We start from the raw sequence: 1,047 nt of genomic DNA on the forward strand, positions 1-1,047 counted from the left end.
TATTTTTAAAAATATGATTGAAATGTTATGACACAAAGCACTTGTGATTAATTGTAAAATTTACTTTATTTCAGCACAAAGAAGAAGAGTAGACCAAGTTATTAAATTGACACAACACACAGGAATTTATACTGATTGACAGACTATCATCATCTTAAATTCTTAATTAGAATTTCAATCACCTGCATGTTTGATTAATCATGAAAATTTTTTATATGAGCTGTAATTAGTCTTAGTAACAGTTAATATAAATTAAGATGACAATAAAAAGATCACAAATAGTTGTTGATAATTGACTACAGTGTTTTGATGCAATTGTAATTTAGACACCCGTGTTTTTGTTTATTTTCTGAAATGTGAAAATTTTTTTTTTGCTCACAAATTCCTCAGTCTTAAATGATAAAATGTTAATCATTAAAATGATTACTTGAGTAATCCTGTCAGTTCAAAATTAGGGACAGCTAGCATAGATACTCCTTATGTAACTTTGCATGAATATTTGAAACAAACCAATCTAATATGTAATGTATTTGAACTTTTACTATGTTTTCAACAAATTAAACATACTACAAGGTTATTAGCCTGGTGGTGTTATAGAAAATTTATTGTGATTAAAAGTGCTGCAATTGTATGTCAAAAAAAGTGTTTACCTTGTGGCCACAATTACCATTTTAAATGTTCATTTTCCTTGTACTTCTAGTGTAGTTTCATGACTGCGACTTTGTTAATAAATATACAAAAACAAAATGGAACAGATATTACATTACCATACTTTTTGTCTCTACTATCTCCGAGTATGACGTGTTCAGATTCTGTTAGTTCGTAGGAATACGCTGTTTTTATAGCTTAGCTATGTTTTCTCAGATGATACAAGCCCATTCTTGTTATAGTATCTGACAGTAACAAGTTTTAAGATCAAAAACAAAGATGCCAACATAATTTGTGCCGAGTTTAGGTAAATAGTATTTGATAATGACAAACCGATTTTTTAGAAATATAAAGTTTGGAGATGGCTTGACTGGGTAATGAAAAAAAAACGTTATTGTA

The 1,047-nt window shown here is 28.5% G+C and overlaps 1 protein-coding gene across 3 annotated transcripts in view; it reads left to right on the forward strand.

The window, feature by feature from the left end:
* The window catches only part of LOC106459681 (major vault protein-like), a 30,606-nt gene extending 30,029 nt beyond the window's left edge, over positions 1–577 (forward strand). For all 3 annotated transcript variants that reach the window (XM_022386215.1, XM_022386214.1, XM_013919324.2), the window contains one exon: positions 75–577. In XM_022386215.1, the coding sequence (XP_022241923.1) occupies positions 75–92 (18 nt within the window). In that variant the 3' untranslated portion in view covers positions 93–577. The remainder of the gene's footprint in view (positions 1–74) is intronic.
* The last annotated feature ends 470 nt before the right edge of the window (positions 578–1,047 follow it).

This window comes from Limulus polyphemus, unplaced genomic scaffold (genome assembly GCF_000517525.1).
Source record: "Limulus polyphemus unplaced genomic scaffold, Limulus_polyphemus-2.1.2 Scaffold647, whole genome shotgun sequence".
Lineage (NCBI taxonomy): Eukaryota > Metazoa > Arthropoda > Merostomata > Xiphosura > Limulidae > Limulus > Limulus polyphemus.